The 26,762-nt window shown below is 39.6% G+C and overlaps 1 protein-coding gene across 3 annotated transcripts in view; it reads left to right on the top strand.

Moving 5' to 3' along the window:
* EMB (embigin) overlaps positions 1–26,481 on the top strand; it is a 91,537-nt gene extending 65,056 nt beyond the window's left edge. For 2 of the 3 annotated variants that reach the window (XM_045020219.1, XM_045020217.1), the window contains exons 2-10: positions 3,058–3,147; positions 4,819–4,908; positions 7,353–7,545; positions 9,623–9,711; positions 15,341–15,468; positions 18,539–18,821; positions 19,874–19,907; positions 22,845–22,920; positions 24,212–26,481. In XM_045020219.1, the coding sequence (XP_044876154.1) occupies positions 3,066–3,147; positions 4,819–4,908; positions 7,353–7,545; positions 9,623–9,711; positions 15,341–15,468; positions 18,539–18,821; positions 19,874–19,907; positions 22,845–22,902 (957 nt within the window). In that variant the 5' untranslated portion in view covers positions 3,058–3,065 and the 3' untranslated portion in view covers positions 22,903–22,920; positions 24,212–26,481. The remainder of the gene's footprint in view (positions 1–3,057; positions 3,148–4,818; positions 4,909–7,352; positions 7,546–9,622; positions 9,712–15,340; positions 15,469–18,538; positions 18,822–19,873; positions 19,908–22,844; positions 22,921–24,211) is intronic. The other variant, XM_045020218.1, reaches the window with a different exon arrangement.
* Positions 26,482–26,762: the final 281 nt, after the last annotated feature.

Genomic DNA, 26,762 nt, shown 5'->3' with positions numbered 1-26,762 from the left:
TAAGTTGCACTTTCACGACAAGAGATTGCACTACAGTACTTGCATGAGGAGAATTGAAAAATACAATTTCTTTTGTCATTTTTACAGTGCAAATATTTGTAATAAAACATAATATACACTGATTTCAATTACAACACAGAATACAATATCTATGAAAATATAGTAAAACATCCAAAATATTCAATACATTTCAATTGGTATTCTATTGGTGCGATTAAAACTGTGATTAATCGTGATTAATTTTTTTGAGTTAATTGCGTGAGTTAACTGTGATTAATCGAGAGCCCTAGTCTAATGCCAAAACTATTATTTAAGCTATTGTTGGAAAAACTCCATGTAAACTAACCATGAGAATATCAATGACAGGCTACTTTTGGCAGCTGTTGAAGATTTTATTTATTTATTTGGAGATCGTGGTATTTTAAAATTCAGCACTTAAACAATGGAGCATGAAATAGGATGCAAAGGCTATGGTCTGCACTCTGCAGGTAATTAACATGGTTCTCAGCAACTCCAGGGTCTGCTAATCTATTCTGAGGAAAGATCAGCTTGTTCACAAAGGTCTCTCTCTTGAATTAAGTGTGTCAGGGCTGGATAGATAAGTAGTGGAAGGAAAGCTCGGGTCAGTGACTTCTCTGACACAAGGCACTTTCTATCTTATTTTGGAATGCCATGTACTATAGCCAAAAATACATAGCATATATAAATGAACATTTTATTGCTGCTATTTATGGTTTATTAATTAAAAATATTATATAATCCCATCTACTAATGCATATAGATGGGGAGCGGGAGGGGAACTGATAAAAACTGAGCAGAGGCATGTAAGATGAGAACTGTCTTCACAAACCTCTCCACTGCGTTAGGGTTGTTTGAGTCAGTCTGTGCAATATGAAACTCATGTAGTTTCTTGGCGTCTTCTGTCTCACCCCCACATATTTTTCTTCAGGTTGATATGGCATGGCCTTGTGATAATTTTATTATGAAAATGCAAGAAGATAAAAAGTCCAGAAAAAGTCCTTTTCTACTAAGTCTTCTGTAAGATTTTAAATCCTACTGTGTCTTTAAGTGCATTGATGTCTATACAGCAGCATGTACATGCTGTTCTTCCATGAGGATTAGAACCCTGCTGCCAGACACAATTCCAGGCAATCCTTGTGTTGATCAGAGCGGTCACCTGCAGCAGTTCTGGGCTTCCAAGTGCCACAAGAACACTTAACCTCATTTACCTGATGGATTAGTATTTTTTCCATGCCTCCTTTATTAGGGCTTGGCTACACTTACAAATTTGCAGCGCTGCAGCAGGGTGTGAAAACACACCCTCTCCAGCGCTGCAAATTGCGGCGCTGCAAAGCGCCAGTGTGGTCAAAGCCCCAGCGCTGAGAGCGCGGCTCCCAGCGCTGTCCGTTATTCCCCACAGGGAGGTGGAGTACGGACAGCGCTGGGAGAGCTATCTCCCAGTGCTGGTGCTTTGACTACACTTAGCGCTTCAAAGCGCTGCTGCGGCAGCGCTACCGCGGCAGCGCTTTGAAGTGCTAAGTGTAGCCACAGCCTTAGTTTCTGCAATGTGCAGTGATGCCCTCATGTTGTTATCCCTACTTGCTTCCACCGTATGCTGCCAGGGTCTTTGTTTGATACAGGCAGGTAGACCTAACTCAGCCTGAGTTGTTAAAAAAAAAAAAAAGGCAGGCCAAATCCCAAGCTTTACTAATCAGCCACCTTCCTCAAGCATGGTCCTGACACTCTAGTAAAGAGTGTTGAAGCATTTGTAAAACTCTAGGAATATAGCAAATAGGGAAAAAACAAAAACAAAACCCACAGTCTGATGCTTCATTGGAGAAAGCTGTTTGGCTATGGGACAAATGTACTGATTATCTGTAAGATACAATACCTGGTGTCAACCACCATTAATACACAGGCCCCTAGCTGCATTGTCCCTCAACATCATCCCTCCAATCAAATTGGTTCATTGATGACTGAGACTGGTTGAAATGTGAAGACAAAGAACTAGCACAGATGGCATCAGACAAGTCTGGTCTGAACCGGATTGTGGCACAAAGAGTTCATATGATTCTGTGCTGCAGACACCTGTGAAAAAGGTCAAAGAGATCCTTCTCAGTCTATACTGGACAACAGTACTGTTGGTAGGAAATGGAAAGTACTTTATGGAACTGGCAAATATTCTGACTTTGCCTTCTGCCGAAGGTAGCACATAGTGTCACTCCATCTAGACACACCGCTGCTCACAGTTACTCAAAGGGCAGCAGTCTTTCACATCCTGTTTTTGCTACAGTCCTGGCTGTTTAGCAAAGTCTGGTTTTTGTTTCAGTCTCAGCTATTTATAGACATGAACACACTTTGTTCTTTCTGTGCTTTTTAGTCATGAATGTAGCTAACATTTGTTTTTGGCTATTGCCTGTGTAATAATAATTTTTAACTTGAGGTGAGATTATGCCATTTAGTGGAGCCATAATACCACTTCAGGGAGGTAGAAAGCCTCCTAGAGCTCCCAGGCACGCAGAGATAGCAAGCCTACTGCAAAACTGGCAAATTCAGTCAGCCAGTGTGTGGGAGCAGCTGAAGACATGACCCTACTTCCTCTTCACCTTTCTCCACCACCGTGGGGCATCAGGCATTCCCAGGGGAAGAGTGACAGAGCAACCCCTTCCCCATCCTAAGTACACATACTGGAATTTTTCTATCCCTTATTAATAGGTGGGAGGGAGGATCATTGTGGTTTCCCTGCCTACTGTGTAACAATGTGGGGCCAGTCAGAATCTGGCCCATAGCAATTTTAATGAAGACCTCACACTACTGCTTTACCACTAATATTACACCCTGACAATTGACATGTATGTGATAAAGGAAACTGACTGAATGGAATTCTGCGAGGTAACTCTAGCTGTGCATACTGAGCCAGACAGCTGTTTGAAAGAAATTTGGTCCATATTTTTATTTAATTCATGAAAAGAACCAATTTCTAATTCAGTTATATCTGTCCCATCATTTCACCTGAAAGGAAATAAAATAGTTTTAACCCTTTTTTCTCCCCAATAGGTACAGCTATGACAACACGAGATATCAATCAGCAAACTCGAGAGAGCATTTCAGATTATACCGTAAAGGGACATGACTTGTCTACCCCTGGTAAAAAACACAAATCTTAATTGTTATACTACAGTATGTTTAAGATTATAATTCTTTTCCCCAGTTATCCCTTTTCTCAAATGGCTGTGACAGTATGATGTCAACTAAATCTTATGAAGTAAGTACCTCTCATGAATTCCATTCTTCAGAAGGGGAAACTGAGGCCCAGAATGTTTAAGTAGCTTGTCCAAGGTCATACAGCAAGTCATTGTAAGAATCAGAATTTGAACTCATGGGTGGAACCCTGGAGTTAGTGGGAGTTTCGCCTTGGCTTCAGTGGAATTAGGATTTTACCCCATATCTCTGACTTCCTGGGCCAGGCCTAATCAGGTACATCACAGTGCCTCTTAGGCAAGCTGCTCAACCGCTGTGTTTTAATTCCCCCATCTTAACACTTTTCCTTAAAAAAAAATTGTACTAATCTTCTTGGTCAAAGTTTTGCAAAACTCATTTATTTCAAGCCATTTTTTTCTGAATTGCTATGATTTTGCAGAGGTTTCACGCCGACCATTCACCCAGCCTCAATTTCTAATGGCTGTGTTCACAGTCATTGACACCTCTCGGGATTGGTCTCCTATTTATTAGTGATCTGGGTGTGCAAATTTGTTGGTCTTGTTAATATTGTACAGTTTCAGTTTGTGACTTTTTAACCAGAAAATGTCTTTTTAGTTGTGCAAAATATATTTGTTGTTCAAAGCTGCAATTTTTGGTTTAGTTACTTCCCTGCTTTATTCCTGAAATACAGACAACACCTGAGAGCAAACAGCAGTATTGGATTGGAAAGAAATAGAATTGTGCTTTACAGTGGTTACTGTTTGCATGACAGCTGCTTATTTCCTCCATTAGTAAGGCTATCTAGAGCTCTGAAAAGGCAGCCTCAGAACAGCTCATTTTCTCCTGTCTAAAACCACAGGAGTTTTAACTTCTTATGTGGAAAATCTGGAATTTTCTCCCACCCTCAGTTTCCATTATAGTCCTTGCCCTTTAAGATTCTTTCTATTCCTGCAGTAAGGAAGTGTCTTTTAAACATGAATGTAGTGTTATTTAATAGGATTCACTATGCAGGGCAGGAGATTCTCTTCATGATAGGAAGAATTTTTATGGACCAGGGATAGAATCCTGACTCAATGTGAGTTTTGTCATTGATTTCAGTAGAGCCAGGATTCTACTCCAGGACTGTATGTCTAGTTGTGGTGATTCTTATTTTCACTGAAATCCCAGCTATTCATAGAGGACCCATTTCATCAAGATATTTAAGCATATGACTAACTTTAATCACTTGAGTAGTTCCAAACACTGAATGGGATAACTCACACACTTTAACTTCAGCATGTGCTTAACTGCATTGCTGAATCCAGTCCTAGCATAGCTAGATATTCCGCTTTCCACTTGTCATGATCATGGCTACAGTGTTGTAGCAAGAGCCAGCGTCCAGAAATTTAACATTTTAAAATGACATAATAATAATGATGATCTCAGAACACCACTAATTTCGTACTCTGACAGTTAATAATATGGTACACGGCAAAGAGGCTGAGTGGAAATTAGTCTTCTATAAGCTCCCTGCATTTCTATTAAGATTATTAAAATAAACAGTTACAATATATCAATAACACTCTGCTGAATAATGACAGCTGTATGATAATCACTTCAACTTCTCTTTTTTGATAGGTTCACATCTCTCCACACAAGATTTTAATCAGCAGATTGAGGAGAATATATCTAATCTCACATCAGCGATGTATAGCATATCCATAGATGGTAAATGTGTTTATTCTTCACCCTGTAGCATGTTTAATGTTAGAATTATTTTTCCAGTTATTCTGTAACATTAAATGGCTGAGATAGTACAACATTATTTGCTTGTACTGCTTCATCTTTATGCCTAAAATGTATTTAAGGCAGGCATTTCTCTTATCCACAGTTTAACTAGAAACACCGGAGTAGGCAAAATCTTAAACTACACGCCTTCTAGGAGAGAAGAGATTTAATAAGCTTGGCCCATTATTCATTGTTATTCCATTCTAATAGCTGTTTAAGCTGCAGAAAATCAGACTCAACATTTTATTAAAAACACAAGTTAGAGAAATAAGTATTTTGTCTTCTTTGCTAGGAATGACAAAATGTGTGACCCATAAATCACTTTAAGGAGTGGGAAATACACTGTTCGAGTGAATCCACCTATAGAGAAGTTTAGGGCACACAGCACCTTGCAGGAGACACTCAGCATGTCACAGGAGTGGGCACTCTGGGAGGATGAAAGGAGAGCCACAGATGGATCATGTAAGGAAGAAACTTCCAGTTACCCAACTGGAAGCTATAACAAATTTGTAGCAGAAACAAAAACCCCAAGCCATCTCCAACTAGAGCAGATTAAAATAGACAGCAGTTTCTAAATGTCCAATTCTATGAGGTATTGAGCACCCTCAACTTCCATTGGGTGAAATTCATGCCTGTGCATTGGGCCAGTGCAATATTTTGAAGGCTGAACTGTGATGGAAGTGGTGCAGAGACCTTGTGCTAGACCTCCTTGTGAAGCTACTAGAGTTTAATATTTCCCTAACAGTTATCTCTATCTTTGTACATCTCTCAGTACCTTTTCCTCTACCTACTCAGATGCTATGGTGATTGGCACTATAGAAATTCCTACATCTAACACCAGAGAAGTATAATTTCCCATTCATCTGAAGTGTGGCATTTTAAAAATAATGAATCTTGAATGTCACCCATATTGTTTTAGCCTTCATGATTCATCTGATTGCAAACTTTACACTAAAATCCATTTGAAGAATCACCTTGATTCTTGATTATAAATTGATACACAAATCTGGCAGATTTAATGCTCTTATTATATTTTTCCATCTAAGAGATGTCACCAGAAATAGATAGTTATTTTTAGTAAATGGATTGTGTTTATGACTCCACTCACCTACAGAAGAAAACACAAGACCCAGGCCTTAAACTTTAATATTCCATGATCTGGGGCTTTAACATTCCACCTGTGGAATTTTAAGCTCCTTTGATCTATAAGCCTGAAATGCCTATGTCAAAAGCATATAAAGAAAAAAATGTTTTGTGGTGAGGCCTTGTGTCCCGTGGAATGATCCTTTTCCACTTCCTGTATTGTATCTTACTTGTCTCTTAGATTCCAGTTTCTCTGATGAGCTAGTGGGGCATGCTTTATGGCTTCCTTTCAGCCACTGTTCTTCTCAGAAGGGAGTTGGGTTGTGCAATGCAGTGCAACTCCTATATGCAGGGTTTGCTCCCAGAGAACAGAACTCCATCAGACATACAGTCAGGCCAACAGCAGTTATAGCAGCAGGCCAAGAAGGAAGGTCCAAGGGTGGAATGAAATGTCAACACAGGGCTTGGGGTTATGGAGTCAGAGATTTATTTATATCTTTCAGGATCAAAAGGCTTGTTATTCACATGCTTTTTCAGCCTGTAGAAAATGTCTATTTGCAATCAAAACTTTTTTGATTATGCAAATCATTACACCCAAAAGAAACTGGTTAAAAGCCAAAAATGTGTCATTTTTACTGTTGGTATGGGAATGTTCTCACGTTGCTGCTTGCAGTATTGGTAGTTTGCCATTGGGAAAGCAACAACAGCAGCAGCAGATGGATCTAAAGATATCTTAAACAACACACAACCAGATCAAGCAACAGTAGTGTTAAGGGCCTGATTCAGCAGCATTGAATTTTGGAGTTTTGCTGTTGACTTCAGTGGACACAGAATCAATATCTAAAACTGTATGCCCAAAAGGACCCGAGGGTGGAATTTTCAAAAGCACCTGAATGTCTTAGGAATACACATACTATTGATTTTCAGTGGGATGTGTGTGCCTAAGTCACTTGGACACTTTTGAAAGTGACAACCATAGTCTCTTTTGTAACTTTAATCTCTGGTTCTATGGTCTTACTTATGCAAAGCACTCTTTTCTACATTAACACTGTCTTAAAGCATGGCTGCTTAAAACTGTGGTTCTGCCCACATTAGGCAGCATATATATGAAAGCACTGGGCCAAATTCCGCTTTAAATTATGCTGGTAAAATCCAGTTTAACTCCATTGCTGTCATTTTCTGTATTTTCACCAGTGTAAATGAAACCAGAATTTGGCCTAATAATTGAAAGATATCCCAACCCACTAAAAGGAAGTAGTATGTTTCTTTTAGATAATTTCATCTGTTTTATTCTTTGATAGGGTTTTCCAGTGCTCCAGTGGAAGAAAATGTCACATTATATAGTCCAGCTAACATTACACTCTTGTGTAACTTGACTAGAACATCCACTGATTCAGCAACTGTTGAAGTGACGTGGAAGAAGGATAATGAAAGAGTTGAAAGTAGAAATGTCACCATTAATGAAATAAAAAATGTCTGGAGTACTCAATATACGTGAGTCTTCTTTACAGTTTGCCTAGCACAACTAAAGGAATTAAATCAAATACATATATTGTTGAGTAACTATTATCAGCTTGAGCTGTATGTACAGTAGTAATATCTGATGAAAAATGTTTTCCATTTTAAGGTGTGATATGTATAAAACCAGGTATGTTACAAAAGATATAGACATTAAAAAGGTCACATTGAATGAGGAACAGTACCATGACCCAAACATGGGAGCCAAGGATTATGTAAGGGGCTAGGGTCAGCTCTTCCACCTCTTCCTGTCTTGAGGTAATTCAGTCCCCTCTCCTTTCTGTCTAGTAAACAGAGGACTCCTCCAGGCAGTGAAATCAGAAATGAGAGCAGTAGGAGGAGATGGTGCCTGGCTAGGGAGGAGGAGTTGGTTTTCTCTTCTCCCAAGTAACTAGAAAAGCCTCTATACCAGTGTTTTTCAAAAGTTCAGGTCACGACCCAGTACTGGATCATGGCATGTAAGGCACTGGGTCACCTTGTTCAGCACCCAGGGACCCTAGCGGCTTTGGTCAGCACTGTCAACCGGAATGTTAAAAGTCCCGTCAACGATGCTGCCCAGCTAAGGCAGGCTAGTGCCTACCCTACCTGTTCTGACACCACGCTGCACTCCAGAAGCGGCCAGCAGCAGGTCTGGCTTCTAGACTGGGAGGCCACGGGGCTCCACGCGCTGCCCCCACCTCTAGCACCGGGCCAGCCAATGGGAGATGTGTGTGTGTGGGGGGAGGTGGTGCCTGCGGGCGAGAGCCGCATGGAGCCTCTTTTGCACTTCCACCTGGGAGCTGGACTTGTTGATGGACGCTTCCAGGGCACCATGTAGTCCGTGGTGCCAGGACAGGCAGGAAGCCTGCCTCTGCACCCTGGCTGCGCCGCTGGCTGGGAGCCGCCAGAGATAAGGCCGTGCCCCAAACCCTTGCCCCAGCACAGAGCCCTGCCCCCTCCTGCACCCCAACCTCCTACCCCAGTCCTGAGCCCTCACCCCCCAAACCCAGAGCCCCTCATTCCTGGCCCCATCCCACAGCCCCCGCACCTCAGCCCTCTGCCCCAGCACTGAGCCCCTCGCACACCCCAAACTCCTCATCCCCAGCTCCGTTTGGTCATGGTCATCAACAATTTTCTTCAACTGGGTTCCTAGAAAAAAAGTTTGAAAACCACTGCTCTATACTACCTGTTAGCCTCTCTCTTCTAAACCACCTGTATTCATTACCACAGGAAGAAGGGATGGAGGTGCTCTTTGCCCTTCTCTTTCCCCCACTCCATCCACTGCACTAACTCCTCCTCCATATATTACATGGTGGATATATTTTGGGGGGAAATATTGAAATCTGTTTAAATCTTCTAAAAGGAAGTTTGATCAGGTATTTCAAAAGTTTCCAGAGAAGAAGACTCTAGAGCCACCATTTTTATAATATTACAAATTCTCCAGTGTGGTAGAAATTGGGATAGGGAATATCAGGGTTGTGCACATACACAGCTCCCCGTTGCTGCACATGTGCATGCACAGTCTACATGTGTGTCTTCCATACTGCCTGTGACAGAGCCAATTGGCAGTCCAGCACTTGTTCTACTCCCAGACAATGGGATGACATCCCCTTAAAAATTATTCTGTACGGTGATCTGCAGCTGCAAGATCCATAGGCTTCATGATGACTCATAGACATTAAGGCCAGTAGGAACTCATATAGTCTGACATCCTGCATAACACAGGCCATAGGTTTCACTCAGTAAACTTGCATGTAACCCAGTAACTTGTGGTTGAACTAGAGCATATCATTTAGAAAGACATCCAATCTTGAGTGTGTGTCTATGTGTGTGTATTTGTGAAACAGAGAAAGAGTACAATGTTTGTGCATATACACCCAGGCGTACATTTTTGAATTTTTATATTTCATAGAATTTATTTATTCTCTTTCTGTCAGAGTGCATGAAACCTGAGCCCCACACTTTTAGCAACTTGTATTTCATGTTCCAGTACTAATCTTTGCTGGTTTCCTTTTTTTCTATAAGTGTCTGGTATCTAAAATGTGAGGCATTAATTATTTTGCTTTTGTTTTAGGCTGAAGATCAGAGATAGAAACCAAATGGGAAATTACACTTGTGTTTTTAAAAGTGACCAAGAAGTTCAAGCCACATTTCATTTACAAGGCAAGTTGTATTAACTTTTTCACTTGAAAATCATATAAACATTCATAGATTATAAGGCAAGAACAGACCATTGTGAACATCTACTCTGACCTCCTATATAACACATTGAACTCTTGTAATCATAGTTGGTAACTATTAATGATTAGCCATTCAAGCTGAAAACAGTTATTATTTCATTATGGTTAAAACTGCAGCAGTAGTAGCTAAGCCACTTAAGCTAAGTGAGAATCTTGAGTAATTATCCATGCTAGCCCTTCCTAAGATATGAAATGAAGAGTTTTGAACAAAGGCTAATCTTTTATTTAACAATGGATTAAATTAGTTCCTTCCTTTTAGTTGCTTCCTTTACATGGAAAACGCTAAAATTCTGAAGTGCCCAGCTTGAGGCATCTTAAAGTGGTCTGATTTTCAGAGTGGCGGTTCGTTACTCTTAGAAAATTCAGACCTCTTAATGGTGTCTCAATTTAGACATTGAAAAAGTGAGGCAACCAAATCACTAGTCACTTTTGAAAATTTAAACCTCAAAACTTAATTGACTTTAATAGGAAAATCACTAGGGACTGGTACAGTTGAGACAGTTAAATTCAGATTTGGATGAATATTGGCAATTTCAGATTCAAATAAGCATTTGTGAATTTAGAAAGAATATATATATATATATATATATATACACATATACAGTAACTCCTCACTTCAAGTCACCCTGGTTAACGTTGTTTCGTTTTTACGTTGCTGATCAATTAGAGAATGTGCTCATTTAAAGTTGCACAATGCCCCTTTATAATGTTGTTTAGCAGCTGCCTGCTTTGTCCACTGCTTGCAGGAAGAGCAGCCTGTTGCAGCTAGCTGGTGGGGGCTTGGAACCAGGATGGACCAGCAGCCCTGCTATCAGCTCCCCACTCCCCTAAGTTCCCTGTGGGGCAGCTGCCCAGCAGGCTATCAATTGCCGGCAGTTCAGCTGTCCCTCCCCCCACTGCCATGTGCTGGTCCTTCCCTCTGCCTTGGAGCTGCTCCCGGGAGCCTCCTGCTTGCTGTGCAGTGGGAGGATGGGGAAAGAGGAGGGCTAATGTCAGGGTATCTCCCTCCCCCCTGCTTACTCCTTCTCCATATAGAGAGGGTGGGGACACAACAGGGCTCAGGATGGAGGGAGCTTGCTGGCCGCAGCTGCTGTCTCAACTTGCTGATTTACTTTAAAAGGCAATGTAGAGTGGTGTGTATCTCTGTCTCTGTCTGCCATGCTGTCTCCACTCCCTCCATTCGTGCTGCCTTGTAGAGTGTGAGGCTATATTAACAACAATGAGAGCTCAGCCGAGTGCTAGTTCACCATTTAGCAGTAAGGCATTCCCTGGGAAATATCCCACCCTCTTCAACCCTCTGACTCCACCACCTCAACCAACCTACACAATCATCATTGCTGTGTACAGTATTAAATTGTTTGTTTAAAACTTATACTGTGTGTATAAGAGAGTATAAGTGTATATGTAATATATTTTTTTGTCTGGTGAAAAAAATTTCCCTGGAACCTAACCCCCACTATTTACATTTATTCTTTTGGGGAAATTGGATTCGCTTAACATCATTTTGCTTAAAGTCACATTTTTCAGGAACATAACTACAACGTTAAGTGAGGAATTACTGTAGCCCACATTAGTGTGTCCATTAAATATATGAATTTTGGAACATGTTAGAAATTTTAGGATGTATCCTAAATACTGGCAGATGAAATTCAGTTGACTGAGAAACAGGTAAAATGAAAGGACTGTAAAATTTTGTGAAATTTAATCCAAAAGACATTTTCTCCTTGCTAAGTTTTGAAGCAATTAAAATGAAAAGAGATGCTCAGATAAGGAAATGTAAAGTGCTCTTGAGGAGCAATGATAGCTCCCCTCACCACCCAAAACCAATAAGCAAGCAAGCAAACAAAGCATTTAGCACTCACTGGTTTGTTAAGAAAACCAGTGGAGCCAGTATGCAGTACTGGGTAGAACTCTGCTTGGAGACATTCTTTAAAATAAAAAAAATAAACCATACAGAACTTGCACTCAGTGGGACCAGAAACCAGCACAGCTCCATGAAAGTCAGTGGAACTCTGCTAATTTACATCAGCTAGTACCTGGCCACACTGAAAAAAGATGAAACTTTATCCCTTACACTGCAATCTTTCATAGAAGCATGACATCTGCTTTCAAACCTCCAACCACTAGAGAGCAAGACTGCTACAGTGCAATTACTTCTGGGTTGATAAAAAAGAAAGAAGTATAGTGTTTTATTCAAACTCTCTTTCATCATCTGAAATGGCAATATATTTTTACTTACAAGCATCTGAATAAGATTTAGCTGAGTGCCTATTCTAGTGTGTATTTTAAATAGGCCAAAGGAACTCTGATTCTTCTGAAAGTATAAAATAGCTACTGCGAAAAGTTAATCAGAGAAGTCACCTCTGACAAAACATGATGAATAGGGACTGGTTGATTTACCACCATAAGATGGGAGAATTGCTTCAGAATGGTCACGAGCTGCCATTTTTGATGCCATAATAGCTGCTGACTGGACATCCTCTCAGATTGATGTCAGTGTGTGGGAAATGGGGAAAGAGTGAGATCTGAATCTTCCAGTTGCTAATGTGGTGAGAATAATTTCCAAGCCATAAGCAATGACTGATATGCTAGTACATCTGATTGCTAAACACTGTGGTTTAAAGTCAACACGACTATAATTAACTCCATGATTACAAACAAGGGATGAATTTAGCACTAACAGCACTTAAGCTTGAATGCTAGAATTCTGTGAAAAAGACCTGGGGTGAAATCCTGGTCCCAGTGAAGTCAATGACAAAACTTCCATTGACTTTACTGGAGCCATTTCACCCATGATTCCTACTAGAAACAACAGGAATGTAAGAGAAGCTCATAGAAAGAGATTATAGAGGGCATAGGAGCTAACACACACAGCGTGCTCTAATGTATTCATTAATATTAAATGTCCACACAACACATATAAATATGTACAATAAGCAAGAAGATATAGGAGCATCAGGATCCTGGGCAAACATAGGCAGGACTAGTTTCGGGAGCTTGGGATCCAGGAACTGAAGCTAGGTGTCAGAGCCAGTATTGGGGTCAAGAGTGAAGCTGAAGGTCAAGCCAGAGTCAGAGTGAGGAGTCAGTCAAGGATCAGAGCCAGACTCAGGAATCAGGACAAGGATCAGTACCAGGTATTGGGGTCTGTGTTGGGATTCCAGGGGTCAATCTGGAGTCAGAGTACAAGTCAGAGCCATGGTCACTACTAGGAGTTCAGCAGCAGGGCAGTCATGACAGCCAGCTCAGGATCCACACTGTAATTTGAACATTTCTTGGTACACCCTGTGGGCTTATATAGGATCAAAGAGCCAATCAGGGATCACTAAGACCACTGTCAGTCAGATCACGCAAGATGAAATGTCCTGTGTGGTTCTACCTCTGCGGATTGTGGGTCACGAGGAGGAGCTATCTTATATCTGCCACTGGTGGTAACTTGGGGCTGTTGGTTAGCGGGTTCCCGTCCAGGCCTCAGTTTAAATCCTGCTCTTTCTTAAAAGGAGAGGTTTATTTTTCAGTTGTAACTGTTCATCCTTATTTAGGGCTATATTGTGGTTCCCCAGTTACTCAGGAAAGGGAGCAATCTAGGATTTTAAGCAATGCAGCATTCTAACCCTAGTGCAAGTAGAAGTGGGCAAAGTCATTGCCTACTCATCACCCCTTCTGCCTCCAAAGTGCTGCTAAGGTGGAGCAATTTGGTAACAGTCACTGCATTTCCCTGGGCTGTAACTGTGTGGCCTTTAAGAAGACCATGCAAAAGCCAGGGCGAAGACTCCATACTCCCTTCCCTGCATGAATTATGTGTATGGCTTCCCTGATGTATAGTGTTGGTCACATAAACTGCCAGTGGGAGCTGTACTTGTAATACCTAGGACCATATTCTGCCATTGCATGCTAAAATCTTTTTTCATTCCGTAAAAATCCTCTGGAAGAATAAAAGGGTTTTCAGATTTTTTTTTACTCAAATTTGCCTTCTTTATTATTTGTGACAGTTCCTTTGCTTCTCTGACCTTTTTGTTTTGTTTTTGCCCTCTTCCCCCAAATTGCACAGGATTGGCAACAATTTTTACTGATACTGTCCCTCTTTACTAAAACGGGCTAATGATTAAAGTTACTCTGACTTTAAAGGCCCTTTTTAAAGATATAATGAGTAAAATATGGAATGATGGTACACAGAGACAGCTGGATTGATGTACATTTGTAATGTGTGTAACAACTAAGCTTCTAGTAGTAAGGCTCATCTAGAGTTGAGCAAGTGGTGAGAAACGTTCTTGAATATTCACTTGAATTTTTTATGAATTCTCTTCAGTCACATTTGCACACTTTTCTGCAATCAGAGAGTATGCAAGCAATCACATTTTACTAGCATGAATGCTCCTGGAAAGTGAATTTGAAGACTGCAAGCTTGTATACTCACAGAAAATGAATATTAAATTTATTTATTTAAATTCACAACAGAAAATATATAGAATTTACACTTATCCTATTAAAGAAGAGAAAAAAAATTACTTGAGGCAAATCTTCAGCTGGTATAAATGATCATAGCTCCATTGAAGGCATGGATCTGGCCTGCTATGTCTTGTGTGATGACTTAGCATCACTAAACACGTCGTCTCATATTCCAAATAGCAAGACAAAGTGAGTGAAATGTAAGCAATAAAAATACATTTGAGAAAATCATGATCTGCTAGTAGATATTTCAAGAACAGAAAAAAAGAAGTGACATTCATCAGATAAATTATCTGTCATGGTTTATTTCCTCAGCTCTAATTATATCAGTGGGGTGCAGCAATATGTTCAACGGAGGATCTGGGCTTCTGGGAAGGCTTTAGGTCATCTAGAATGATGATAAAATTACAGCACAAGTAATTCCAAATTAATATCTTATACGTTGTTTGTTGTGGCCCAATACTGTATCTTGCAGGATTGGGCTGGCACTTCACTTGGCATCTACACCTAGTAGTCAGTGTTTGAAAGTATGACATTTCCATCACCCCTTCATTTTTTTCAATCAAGACGAAGTGAAAACTGTTCTGCAGCAATATTTCTCAGCACACAAAACTGACCAAATACTATTATTTTATATTATTATAGTCTGAAAAGAAGTCTTGCAGTTTTGGAAATTGAATGGATTTTTATGCTTAGCTTATGTATTCATATAGATTGTAGCAGAATCTGAACCATGGATTGCTCACAGCCGGGTAAGCGGGTGGGAGGGTGGAAATACCACAAGTCAGTTAATATTTTAGCTTTTAAAAGTTACTTTTTGATAGCTACTTCACTGATGTCAAATCCTGCAACTGCTCTGAAAGCAGAATTCCCATAGATATAAATGAAAATTCTGTATGTGGAACACCAACTAGAAGTAACCTTTACATAGTTCACACATTAGAAGCCATATGCTATACAACAGTTTGCAAATTAATTGAGGATATGAAAAGAGAATGGACTTGCTACTAATACATTCTTAAAAATTAAAAGCCTTAATGTGTTATATATTTCAGTTAAAACCCTTAGAGCTAACTTAGTAAATTTTCTCTATTTATTCTTAGTACCTCAGATTGAAGGAAAAGAGCATCACATAGTCAGTTATGTAGGAGATTCTGTTGTCCTGGTATGTAAAAGTCTCAAATATATTCCCATCAACTGGATCTGGTACATGAGTAATGGAAGTGACCAGGTAAGATTTCCCTTCATTGGGCACGCAAAACAGTGAAACAACTGATTGCAAGCACATTGTCCTTTTGCAGAGTATAATTCATTCATTCTTCATAGACCTACAGCAGCTTTCACAAATCCTACCTTATTCTTTAGATAGAGTTGATATGAATTCACCCACACGATAAAACTATAATCTATCAGTATAGGTCATCATAGATATCTTTACCGAGGACCTGCACCATATGATTACAATCTAATGGACTCAAAACAAATCAGATGGGTGGGCCCAATCCTGAGGTGTTCACTTTATCCACATTCAGTCAAAACTTTTGTTGATTCCTGTGGGAGCTTTTTCTGAATAAGAACCAAGAGACATACTGTCCTCCATAGGGAAAAATATGTATTAGCTCACAATTCAACTTACAATTTCCTCCTAATCATCCTGTTGTGGGACCTCGTTAGCCATCTCTCTTAATCCTCAGGAGTCCAGAGGGCAGGCATTTTGTATGGAGTCCAATGACTTCACAGTATTCCCAGTGTCTCCACAATATACCCTGTGTTCCCTTTTTGTTCATGCAACATGGCTCCTCTTCAGAACCCATGTAGAGATGGTTTTCCACCTTGTTGCTATCTAAAAGAATCTCTCAGATTTTTTGCAACACAGAGGGGAAGGAAGCACAAGGTAATGCCGAGAGCAAAATCATTATCTTATGCTGCTGTTTCACCACTGGTGTGAGGAATGATGTCCTGGAAGACATCTGTGCCTATTTGCCAAAGCTATCCACAACTCTGGAATCCCAGCCCCATGGAAAGATAACTGCTTCTACATTTCCACACCATCCATCCTTCCCCTGCAGCATCCGTCTTATTATAGGGGAGCCCAGGGTAGTGAATAAGGACTACTACAGTACATTTAGGGCAGATATTTAATTTTTCAGTGGAGACCAGTAGCTTGGAAAACTCTTTATAGGAAAGACAGGAGGCTTTGTTTGCTGAACAAAGCTTAACTAAAATGCAGTATAAGTTATCTTGATTTTTCTCCATTTGGGATGACTTAAACAAAAGAAGGTAAGAGGTCTGCCCAACTGTATACAGTAATTTAGAAGTACAGCCTTGATTAGAACCCAAATCCATATGACAACCTTGCTCTAATTTCTAGTCCAACACAGGCACATTAACCCTTACAGCTATAATGTTTCTTAGTCATTTATACCAAGTCTCACCCTAACAATAACTAGGAGTGGTTACATTTTTCATTTTTGCCAACTTTTCGCTTTGATGAATGATGTTATTTGTTATTTGATGAATGGAGATGTTATTTAAGTGGCCATCACACTCTCCCAATTCCCATTATTTATAAATACTTGAAATTCACATGTTTACACCAGTGTAGCTCCACTGACTTCAGTGGAGATAAGCCAATTTACATCAGCTGAAGATCTGGCCCAAAGTTTCAACATCAAAGAAACGGTGCCAGTAAGTGGGAAAATGCAAAGGACAGCAACAAATGAAGTGGAAGTAATAGAAACAAAACAAAAATGTTGGTCATATTTGGAAAATAATGTATATTCTGAGACCAAGTCCTGAAGGTGCTGAGCACCTCCAACTCCTATTTTAGTCAATAGACCTGATCGTACATCAGGGAAGTCAAAAGCAAAACTCCCATAGAGTCCAGCAAGTGCCAGAAGATCAGGCTCAAGGGATGCGGCAAGTATTCAACGCTTCCCAGGTTTTATCCCTGAATATATGTAGCTTATCTGCAGCTGTACCACCTCAGGCAATATTATTGTCAGATCACATAAACCAAGCAGGGTTGGGCCAGATTAATAATCTCCAGGGAAAAAACAAATGCTGGTAGAATTAGTGTTGGTAATTCACTAGGCTGAATTCTACCTTCAGTGGCATTTTAGCCAGGCAGACTGATGATCCAATAAGAATGTAATCAGGAATGAGCACTGGGTCTGCCAAAAGTGCCAAGGTGTTACATCTCATCTAGAAGTGAGCACCTCTAGCAGCACACTGAGCAATTAATTCACTGATGACTTTGAAGGTACAATTCAGCCTAGTCTACACTAGGAATTTACATTGGTATAGATAGCTATGTCCACACCCCGGGAGACGTAGCTATAATGACCTAGCCCCCAGTGTAGACAGTGCTAGGTCGACAGAAGGATTCTTTCATTGACCTAGATACTGCCTCTCAGGAATGTGGATTATCTATGCCAATGGTAGAATCCCTCCCATTGGTGTGAGTAATGTCTATACTGAAGACCTGTACCAACACAGCTGTGCCATTTTAAGTGTAGACAAGCCCTGATATTTGTAGCAATTTTGTTTTCCTTGGAGGTGCCTAGCTAAAATTCCTCTTATTTGAACTAAATAAGGTATTCTTTCTTCACCTGTGCTATTATGTATTGAACTGAACAGTTGTGTACTGTGGCTGTGTGGACATAGCTTGTAATTAGTCTGTAAAGCAGGGATGTCAAACTTATCTTGGAAGAAAGGGAAGAATTCTTTGTTTAATTATGATATGTGAGCTGGGATATAAATTCAGGCCTATACGCGCCACACAGTGCTAAGTGAAATGCCCACTGGTATCACTTTATGATTTGCACAGATATCTAGAGGAGCATATGATCTTTATGCAGTAACTAAATGTTCACTTACTATTATTTAGTGCCTTTTCTTGAATTGATCATACGCTGTGAAGCCCACCACTGTTAGTTCCCCTTTGTTTCTCATCCTTCCCCATCCTTCTTTCTCCATTTCTCTTTCTCCCTTGTCTTTGTGAGTATCCTCTGTTCTTTTCTCTGTATTTCCTGCCCTGCAGCAACTCCCAGTTCCAGTGCAGTGGAGTTCACACTATCCCTTGCCCCATTCCATCTACTATGTAAAGTGTATTTACTTGGATAAAACATTTGGAATGGATACATTTTGATAAAATGTGCTACATATGCAACACTATTTAATGTTATACCTAATGTTACCTGTTGTAAATACAGGGATTTTCCACTTTCAAAATATAAAGGATTTTATTAAACATTTTTGACATTGCACTCATATAATTTCTAAATGTCTTTTTATATTAGGTTGCTGTTAATGATTCTTTGATGCCAGATAAGTATATAGTCGATGAAAAATATGCCAACATAACGAAACTCAAGATTCTGAACATCTCAGAGAAAGATGATACATCATACTGGTGCCAAGCTGTATTTAAACTAGGAGAGAGCAAAGGAAAAGTATCCCTTAAAGTTCTCACCTATATGACACCACTCAAACCATTTCTTGCAATAGCTGCTGAAGTAATTATTTTAGTAGCTATTGTTTTCCTGTATGAGATGTACTCCAAAAAGAAACAGATGCATGCAGGTACGATCTCTTTGTTTTTTTAAATAACACTTTGCACTTTTTACTACTATAATATGTTAGATATAGTGGCATACTCTACACACCATTTCAATTTAAATTATAGTCAAGGACAAAATGTGGCTCCTAATTCTCCACGATAGTTGTCTATATATTTTTCTCTAAATGAAAATATCTTCTTTTGAGTATTAATCATTATTTAAGTTTTAATTTCCTAATATTTAGGGTCAAATTCATGTCCTAAATGCTTTTAAAAGGGACACAAGTGCCTATGTAGGGTCTAATCCAACCTTACTCACACAAGTAAAATTAGCAGATAAGGACTTCAAGGATTGATTTTAAATGCTCCCAGAACAGTGGGTGCACAAACCCGCACAGGCACTGATGGAGATTACTCATGTCAAGAATATCATAGTGGAGAGGGGGAGGGTAGCAGTTTATTAAAACAAAATGAATTGATCACAGCCCCTGAGCTCAAATATCCCTTTCAAATATCCATTTTGTGATATGAGCTGGGACAGACCTGTAGTGTGATCTCAGATTTTGGAAGAGGATGCTAAAGTTGCATGCCAGAGTTTAGTGGTGGCTTTTCAGGCATTTGCCAGTGCATAACCTGTGGGCTGAATTTATCCCAAGAGTCTGAAATGTTAAAAGCACGTATATGTGACTCAAACTGTCATGTGTTCAGGACAACTGATGGGATATAACTTAAATGTAATTTCTCTACAGAGAAAAAGCTCAATGCTCAGTTCTATAAACCGTTGGAGAGTCCCCAAACTTTCCTAAAATGAGAAGTTTGTGGGAAATACAACAGCTTAATCTTAGACAGGCTGCAGAAAGGTATTTTGAATAAAAGGGAGCATAGTAAAATTGTACTTCAGCTGTATATTCTGTATGCCGATTAGTACAGAATTTCCTTGTTTACTGTTTTACTGATTCTTTTATATGTTAGACAATTAATTCATTATAAAATGAAGTGAAATGGTTTTCAGTGTCAAATAACTTCTTAACAGTAAACACAATATAATAACCAGACAGTTTTCTTTGTCCCACAGAAGATGAAAAAGAATTTGAACAAATTGAGCAACTGTAAGTAGTGACTATTATTTTTACAATACTTAGACTGTACTAACTTTTAATGGAATATTAAACAGCTTTGACACTAGGTAACTCAGAGTCAAGAACAATACACTGCTCTTAACATATGACATTGTAAGGTATAAGTATGAATGCCGTGGGTGTTTTAATTTATTGTTTATCACAGAATCGAACAGGTAGAATGGCCTGATACTGTTCCCATCAAAGACCATAACTTATTCAGGATGAGAGAGATAACTCTCAGATAGAAAACGCTTCCAGAATGTTTCCACCCATTCACTTGTGCTGTGTTTCTAGTTTAGTCTGCATTATGGGGCACACAAGGCTTCCTCTTCTGTATATAGTACATGAAAGACCCTTCATACAGTAAACTGGTGTGGGTAGGTTATGTGGTGGGGGGATAGGGTGGTGATAATTTGGGGAGCTTTTATTGGGAGTTAGGATCACCATGCCATCATGGTAGTGGATTTTTGGGGAAGGTCCTGGGCAGGACCTGTAGATATGAAGCTACTTCGATGCACTACCCATTTTCCCATCCATGTGGTGTAGCAGAATACACCAGCCACAAGAAGTACTGCAACACTGTGGCTGAAGAAGCAGGTGGGAGGCAGCTCTGCTGCTGCTCTGTAGCTTATGGGTGAATTCCTTCCCCCTAGAGGCTTATGGAACTCTGGATGCACAGTAAAGACAAACTTTAGCCTTCTTTGATATCCATGCTTATACCAGGATTAATGTACTAATTTATTGAAATCAACTATAATGACCTTACAGAGCACAATCACTTCCCCCTATACTCCTCCACTGGCTTCCCATTCATTTAAAGATCCTATTCAAAAGTACCCTTCCTTCCATGGAGTTGCTCTAGGCTCTCATGAACTTTGTTTTTCTCTGCTCCCCTCCTCGCTCCTTCCATTCAGCAAGAGCTTGGTCTCCTCTTTGTTCTTCTGTATGATGTCCACACTGCTGATGCAAGCGCCTTTTCTTCTACCACTCCTACCATCTGGAGTAGTCTACTGCTATCCCCCTCCCGCTCATTTCCAAAGCCAGCTAAAAATATAGTATTTTCTCCCTTGATTATCTCTCTTAATTCCTCTTTAGCACTGCTGTTATTTATTTAACTCTGTAATTATGTTTATTATGCTGGAAAGTGTTTTGGGATACAGTGGGTATGTCTTATGTCAATGACTGAGTAGCTGTCTTACTTTGCCATGTCTTCACATTTCCGTACTTTCATCACAAACAATCTGACTGAAACCGGGATTTACTGTTTTAAAAAGATAACAAAATAAGTTCTTACTCATGGTATATAAAATGCACATTATTTTCACTGGAAAGCCTGCAAAGTCTCCTTTTAAGCCATTTGATCTTTATTTAATACATTATTTACCTACGAGGTTGGAGTTCTGTCCTACTGGATAAATACAGTTAGGGAGTTTTTATAGTGTGTAGTGTTTGTGTGATTGCTAAAGCTCTCTGGTATCAAATTAAATAGCTATATATTAGTAGCTGTTTAAAGTACAGAGTTATGTACCAGATGGCCTGGAATTTTTCCTTTGGAGCCATTCCATCAAATTCTAACTTTTTGTGATGTGTGTTGCTGTCCTGAATCCCTATGGTTTGTGACATAAATAATAGTCTCATCAAAAAAAGTGTATTGCCAGGGGGACTGGGTGGTTCAGGAGTAAGTAATGGGAGCAACCGAACTTTTCATGTCTACACTAGTTAAATCTAGCCCAGGTCCGAGTTGACCAACAGCAGTTACTATCTAATAGCTGTAGGCATTGTAAGGAGAGACTACATGAAATGAAATGATAGTTTTAGTCCTTTTACTACTGGACAAGTGTCCATCACACAAAAACCACGTTAACAATTGGTGCTAATTTGCCCCTTTTTAGCACAATCATCAGAGAGAGGCTAAGGATTGAATGCTATGGAGACTAAACTACTCTCTCTCGCCCTTAGGTGGTCCCTCCAAATGGGTTGGGCACATTGGAAATCATATATTTTCATTGCCTGTAGTGTAACTATGTATTTAACAGATAGGACTGGATTCCAGGACTGCCTCTTTGACATTCTTCATAAGGACAGATTTCACTCCCAACTTAAAAAAAAAAGAGGGATTTTAAAAATCCTTTAGAAAAATAGCCACTGAGCAGATTCAGTCCTGTAGCTAGACAAAAGCCTTCTTGATTATCCAGAGTAACAACTGAAGGATTGGGCCCTATGTTAGTAATATTTAAAAATTTAACATTTTGGTCCTTTTTACCCAAAATACCAAAAACTGATGAAACAGTGTATACTGTGGTTCCTCAGTTTTTGGTATTTGGAATCATACTATACACTGTTTCATCAGTTTTTGGTGAACTGATGAACCATGCTGAACACTTGCAAAATAATTTAATAATAATAAAATCAGCATCTTTCTTATGTTTTGTTTATAGAAGTGTAATTTTAAATGTGTTTTTATTATACCTCAACTTGGGAACAACACTCTATATCCTGATTTTCAGCACAAAATGAATTTATACTACTGAGTTGTTGTAGTAGGAACACTAGCACAACCTATTATAAAAACATTACTGTCAATTTTTCACTGTAATAATCCTTTCCTAGGGTTTTATGGTTTCAGGAAATGACTTGGTTGAATGCAGAAAGCACTGGATGGTTAGGCTAGTCGCTACCTGATTGGTAAAGGTCTCTGAATAGGTTATTTTGCTATAATAATATTTTATGTAATATACATATTTGTTCTTTTCCTTTTTCTCTTGCCTTCAAGTAACATCACAGTGGAAAAATTTAAAATGCTTTTAGTGCATGCTAGGTAATCAGATCATTGGATTGGGATGAACACTATGATTTTTATTGTACAGTCTATTCATTTTAAAAGCTTATTTTGGGTTTTGGATTTAAACCTGTTTCTTTCTTCAGTAAATCAGAAGATAACAATGGTGTAGAAAATAGCACCACCAGGCACCGAAAAGTTTAAGTCAGTTCCTAAAGGAAGGTAAGTAAAAGAGAAGACATATTAGAGATTTACTAGGCTCTTTATGAGCAGAATATTTCAAAAGACAAAAAAAAATCTTTCTACTGTTCTTATCTAGCACATTTTCAATATACATTATGTGGGAGTGGCACAGAACTGGAACAAATAATATGTACAACTCATTCATGACTGAAGGGCCCTTAGCATTTAACTCAGAAATCAAGTTCAGTGCTGTTTTCAGAGCTCTATTTTAATTCATTTTTATTATCTTCCTCATTACCATCATGATTACTTTACTACATTTACATAGCACTTTTTAAAAAAGGGGGCCCAAACATGAAAAACCCAAATAATTTGCATATCAAACCTTAAATATGCCAATAGTCCCATTAAAGTTAGTGTGACTGCTCACTTGTATAAGGACTACTCATGTAACTAAGTTTGCAGGATTAGGCCCCAAAACAATAGGAGTAGATAGCACAGAGAGGGTAGGGAGTGAAGGAGTCCAGGATAGTGGGAAGGGCAGAGTTAAAAATAGATTACATGTCATTAGCAAAAAGGAGCAAAGACAGGGAGGGAGATAGAGGACCATGAACAACAGGGAAGAGAGAGAAGTAACAAATTGGTCATTTTGAAAGAAGTGAGTGACAGAAGGGGTAGACAAGGAGAGTGAGTAATGCTGAAGGAGCGCAAGTGGTGGTGGTGAGAAAGAGAGGAAATTCAGAGACAGGTTTGAGCTCCCTGATTCTTTGCCCCAGTCACAGTCCTGGCACAGACTACTTTAACTTGTGCCAACAGGCAATCTTTCCCAATGGATTGTCTGCCAGCTGAGGACAATAGTGCACTTAGCCACTCCTCCTACTCGCCCCTCCTGGCACCTGGTGTGTCTTCTGTGACATGGGAGATTGGCATTCAAGGTGGCTCCCCTGGCTTTACATTCACTGGCTCTTCCCCCATAACTAAGGATTTGTAGAACGCTTCCACCGCCTTTGCATTTGAGGACTGGGAAGTGAGTCCCACATGAAGAGAGTGACCAGATCAGAATGAGATTAAAGGTACAATTTTCAAAAGTGCCTTACCGATTTAGGATCCTAAGTCCCCCACTGACTTTCAATGAAACATAGGCTCCTAACAGCCTTGGAAATGGGACGTAGGCACTTTTAAATGTTTTTTTACCCCAAATCCAACCCTGAGTCAGAATGAAGTTGGAGATCAAATAAAGAAATTAGAGAATGTAAACAGTAGGCATAAAACAATTGATAGAATGCATCTGTGTCAATAAGCAATAATATGTATGTTCTGTTTAATTCAGGAGATTTTAAACCAACAAAAAGGAAATATCATTTGACCATCACAAAACCACAGGAAGATGTACATGACTATGCGTTTCAAATATCTACAATGCTTCTAATTAGAGCTCATTAGACTTGTAACAAAAATAATGAAGATCTCCTATTCTGCTTTTAAAATATAAACATGAAACTGTCTCTTTGTCAAATAGTTATTCTATAAAGCCTATACTGTATCCAGACATTATACATATGTAATCTCAAATATCTGTTGTTGTGTTTGTGTCTCCTTACTGGTAAAAGTCAATCTTTATGATACTGAGACTTCCTGGCCTCAGTCCAATTGGTTAAGAAGATTAACCTGTATAATGTTTGCTTCCCTACATTGGGCCTGATCCTGCATTCATAGATCATCCAACACTCTTAGTGACTTCACAGAGTGAGCAGATGATGCAAGATCAGGACCACTATAAGCTGACAGTAAATGTTACAATGTAAGTTCAGATTCACAACATCTTAGAGAAAATATCTTTTACTGGTAGACAGAGCAAATACAACGTACAAAAGCCATTTTTTACACCAAAGGAATACTCAAAGGGGAATCTTTATCATATTTTTCTAACAATATTAAGGGTTTTATCATTTCCTATGAAGATTCTTAAACCCAAATTTAGTTAGCATCATTTGCAATTAGGAAGAAATTGATGGTGAACTCTGGAAATTTAAGATGATACACATTGCCTTAAGATTTCCTGTCCTAACACAGAGGCATTTTTTGTACAAAAATGTGACATTTTGTACTTTATAAACTACCAAACAAATGAATAAATACGCTTGACATTAAAAGGTCCTAGCATTGATTTATATATCAAGAGACTGCCCACCCTTACTAGGCATCCTCATGTTTTGACAAAATATCATCATGTGTAATGAGTTCAGTTCTGCTCTGTCTTTATTAGAAGACAACACATCTGAAGTGTCCATTTTTGGCCGTCCTTTTAGTGGACATTTAAGACAGATTTGTATTGCATATTTACATATTGCCTTTCATCCCAAAGAATCCCAAAGTGCTATTTTAGGGCAGTAAGTGAATGAAAATAAACAATACGAAATAAAATATCATAATAGAATAAAAATAACCTGTTACCAATTTAAAATCCAGGGAGAATGTTGTCTACGTGGAATGTAATTAAACAAACAAACTTGAATGTAACCAGAACATTTGGGTTAATGCCCCTACTCTTACACAAATTGCCATAAAGTCTTCAATGACCACAAATTGTCAGGGCCCCACTCTTACTTATCCAAAAGACAGCCTTTCCAGGAGCACTGTTATATGTACCTCTGTGTTGTAGCATCCTTGACTATTCTTTAGTAGACTCCCATCCAAGTACAGAACAGGTTTATTTCCGCTTAACTCATGAGATTTGTCAGGATCTACTCCAGGGGGAATTCTGCGCCACTGCATACGTGCAGAATTCATGTTCTATGCAGATTTTTTTTTCTCCACAGAAAATAGATTCTGCCAGGGAGACACTGCAGTTACACCTTTTGCCCACGAGGGGCTGCTGTGCTGCCATAAGAGAGGGCAGCGAGCTGAGGGCCAGAGTAGCCAGCCATGGAGATGGAGGGGGCAGTGGCTGCCTTCCTCACAGAGCCCTGCCCGCAGGGCCAGCTGAGAAGTACAGGATATGTGGGGGACAAACAGAGCAGGGCACATGGGGCTGTTGGGGGGGATCACATAGACTGGTGTTCAGAAGGGCTAGTGAGGGGAACAGACTGGGGCAGGGAAACAGACGCTAGTGGGGTGACAGTAATGAGCCAGGGGTTGAATGGGAGTGGGGGTACAGGGAAACATGGGGATGTGGGGGTTGCAGGGATACATGAGGCCTGGTGGGGTGCAGGGACACACGGGGACAGGGGCAGATGTGCCTGACTGAATGGGAGAGGCTAGGGGTCAGACAGGGTCTGCATGGGGGCGACTCCCCAACAGCCCCCGCCCCCCCAAAAAAAGCCCTGTTCTCCCATCCACACCCAACAACCCTCCAGATTCACTCCCAGGCTCCTTCCCATAAATTATTTCCCTCTCCCGTAGCTCCTTGGTTACACCTGACTCCCTCAAGATTTTGCAATATGTTTCTGTATTGTAGTTTAAGTGAATTATTACTCAAAGTTCTGTATTAATTTGTCTAGTAAGGCATCTGTTTGTCAAAAATATTTCCTGAATCTTTTTTGTTGTCTGTATTGTTACAAACATACTTGCTGGCTGGTATTTTGAAATAAATTACCAAAATAATTGAAACTGGAGTGATTATATTGTATTATTTTGACAAATAAAATATGCAGAATTTTGCAGAATTTGAAAATATTGTGCACAGAATTTTTAATTGTTTGGTGCAGAATTCCCCCAGGAATAAGGAGCACCACACAAAATGATATGGCTGCAGATAGCACTATTATATAGCATTGCCATTATGGCTTATGGTATTGTCATAGAACAGCTGAGAGTCGCAGTAGTTTAATTTTAAAGCATGCTAGTTAATTATAGTATGTACTCAGTAAATAAAAAATGTG

This window comes from Mauremys mutica, chromosome 6, assembly GCF_020497125.1.
Source record: "Mauremys mutica isolate MM-2020 ecotype Southern chromosome 6, ASM2049712v1, whole genome shotgun sequence".
Lineage (NCBI taxonomy): Eukaryota > Metazoa > Chordata > Testudines > Geoemydidae > Mauremys > Mauremys mutica.
Note: the sequence above shows the minus strand (reverse complement) of the source record. Positions and strands in the feature narration are given on the sequence as shown.